The sequence below is a fragment of the Limulus polyphemus genome, unplaced genomic scaffold (genome assembly GCF_000517525.1).
Source record: "Limulus polyphemus unplaced genomic scaffold, Limulus_polyphemus-2.1.2 Scaffold8131, whole genome shotgun sequence".
NCBI classification, from domain to species: domain Eukaryota; kingdom Metazoa; phylum Arthropoda; class Merostomata; order Xiphosura; family Limulidae; genus Limulus; species Limulus polyphemus.
The window spans coordinates 306-3,004 of NW_013673741.1; the positions used below are offsets into that span (position 1 = coordinate 306).

The following is a 2,699-nucleotide window of genomic DNA, read 5'->3' on the forward strand; positions in this document are numbered from 1 at the left end:
GTTCTATTCTAGTTTTGTTAGACTAGAACTTTTCATGTCTTGTCCTTATACATGGAAAGTCTTCACAAAACCATGTTCTAATATTGTTTTGCCCATCGGTCAATCGAAACCAGGATTTTAGCACTTTAATTCGTTAAACTTACCTCCTTTATTTGGATATTTAACGTCGCCATCTATTTAATAAGACCATCAATAGGGCTATGTTAATTCACTTTTATTTGGATATTTAACGTTAGTAATGCTGTACTGTGTAACCATAGAAATCACTCCATCAAACTAAATACTTCAGTATTTTATCACTTTTTCTTCTTTGTTACTTTCATAAATCTTGGGTGTGGTGGTGGTTAGGATGCTCAACAGGCAGTGGGATAGAAACCCGGCACCGAACCTGCTCATCCTTTAAACCATGACGGCGTTATAATGTGTCTATCAAGTCCACGAAATGTAGCCCAAGAGCTGGCAGTCGGTGCTGCTGCCTGTGGTTGGAAGCTCAAAATTAGGAACAGCGACAGTAGATTTGCCACAAACAAAGAATAACAATTCTTATTTTAGTAACATAAGAAAGTTTAAAGATTTTCCTAAAAAACATTAAAAAAAACAACTAACTGTGGTTTCTAATATTGATACAGACTGGTGCATATACTCTATAAAGGGGTGGTGGTGGTAAAGAATAGCCACGTTCTCTAACTTTGCTCGAAAACATGTAGTTCAATACGAATACGAACTGAGACGTTCTGTCACTAATTCTAAATATCAAAAAGTCAGCAATAATACATTTTTTGTTTTATACAGCAGATTTTGAAAATGGCGAACGGAAAGAACATTCTGAGAGATACTTATTGTAGTAAGTCAGGCGGAAGGTTCCATGAAAGTCTCCGTCATTACAATTTTTGTTTTAGAAGATAAAAACTTATTCATGTCACGCAATCTCGTGCGGAAGATAGAGCTTGCCTCAGATTCAAGGCGGAAACTTTTAAAGTAATGGCTTCCTTTGCACGTGCTTCGTCACTTAAAACTGTCCGTTCAACTTTCCGTAGTTTCTTTTAAATTCTTATTTTGGACAAATACGAGGTCATTTCTATAACTTCAATATATACTATGATAAAGCATTTGCAAAATAATTCTGTATAAAAAAAAACGTTTATATAAGACTAAACCAACAATAATTATTTACATCACATATAAACTTTTTGCTCAAGTTATAACGCACAAATAAAAATATAGGTGTCGCTTTGAGTCACAAGAAAAGCAGGTGTTCACAGAGAATACCAGAATTTACTTCTCTTGAGTATATTATCAGCTACACATAGCTTGTATAATATAAAAATCACTAAGTTAATATGAACAATAAAAACTGACGACATTTCTCGACTTCCAGAAAAGTTTGTAACGTTGATGTAACAAATGAATAACAATAGCGTTAATATTTTTAAATACTAGTTTAATAAATAACGTTCGTTTCAAAACCCACGAGAGGAATTAAAATGGAAATAAATACACTTTCCGCGAGGGTTCTGGCTAACAGTGAAAGAAGCACCTGAGGTATGATAGCTTTACGTTTTCACCACCAGACGCAAGTAGGCACTTTCATGGGTATAATCAAAGTTTATCGATACATTACGAAATCGTATTTTCTAATCGCGAGAGCAAGGCGGTTCATTTTATCGATTTTAACTTGGTCCAGTAAATTTTATCCTTTGTTCTGCGATTCTTTATTACAGCAAGACCTCTCATATGTGGTATCAGAGGGTCCGGTATCCTTATATCTCCATCTTTGGTTTGGAAGTTCTCAAGAATTGCTATCAACATACGTGGTATAGCACAAGCGGTTCCATTTACAGTGTGGACGTGCTTTAAGACTCTCCTGCCATCTGGTGACTGAGTTTCATATTTTATATGCAACCTTCGACTTTGATAATCGGTACAATTTGAAGCACTTGATATTTCGCCGTATATACCACGACCAGGCATCCAAGCTTCGATATCAAACTTCCTGTAAGCTGGAGCTCCAAGGTCGCTGGCAGGCATGTCAAGAAGTTTGAAATGTAGGCCGATTTCCTGAAACAGTGATCTTTGGATGGTTGTGAACTCGTCCAACAACTGCTCACTTTCTGTAGAAGTTTCATTAGCGGTCACTCCAAACATTTCCAATTTGGTGAATTGATGAACTCTGCAACGTCGAAGAAATGGTAATTATTAAAAGAAAAATTCCCTATGAAAACGTCACTTATAATAATGGCATTTAAAGTATTGTTTACGAACAATTAATGTACCATATTGTGTATTATCACCAACACTTAGTCAAATAGTGATTCCCTCTCTCTACTCTTAGTAAGTCATTTAGGTTTGATCTATTCAGAATTAAAAGAAAAAAAAACAAACATGTCTGTCTCACATTCCCTCTTAAATCACTATTTTCTGTACTCTTGGTAAGTCATTTAGGTTTGATCTATCTAGCATTGAAAGAAAAGAAAACAAAACATATCTGTCTCACAAGAATAGTGATTTGAGAGGGAACTCTACTCTTAGTAAGTCATTTAGGTTTGATCTATCCAGAATTAAAAGAAAAAAAAAACATATCTGTCTCACATTCCCTCTCAAATCACTATTCTCTCTACTCTTAGTAAGTCATTTAGGTTTGATCTATCCAGAATTAAAAGAAAAAAAAAACATATCTGTCTCACATTCCCTCTCAAATC

At 35.0% G+C, this 2,699-nt stretch overlaps 2 protein-coding genes across 3 annotated transcripts in view; one reads left to right on the forward strand and one right to left on the reverse strand.

Moving 5' to 3' along the window:
- Positions 1–1,121: 1,121 nt before the first annotated feature.
- The window catches only part of LOC106475136 (serine--tRNA ligase, mitochondrial-like), a 20,008-nt gene continuing 18,430 nt past the window's right edge, over positions 1,122–2,699 (reverse strand). For both annotated transcript variants that reach the window (XM_013935832.2, XM_022379331.1), the window contains exon 5: positions 1,122–2,170. In XM_013935832.2, the coding sequence (XP_013791286.2) occupies positions 1,657–2,170 (514 nt within the window). In that variant the 3' untranslated portion in view covers positions 1,122–1,656. The remainder of the gene's footprint in view (positions 2,171–2,699) is intronic.
- Positions 2,012–2,699, forward strand: part of LOC106475138 (acanthoscurrin-2-like) — a 24,273-nt gene continuing 23,585 nt past the window's right edge. Inside the window, exon 1 of the mRNA XM_022379332.1 lies at positions 2,012–2,189. The gene's annotated coding sequence lies outside the window, so the exon portion shown is untranslated. The remainder of the gene's footprint in view (positions 2,190–2,699) is intronic.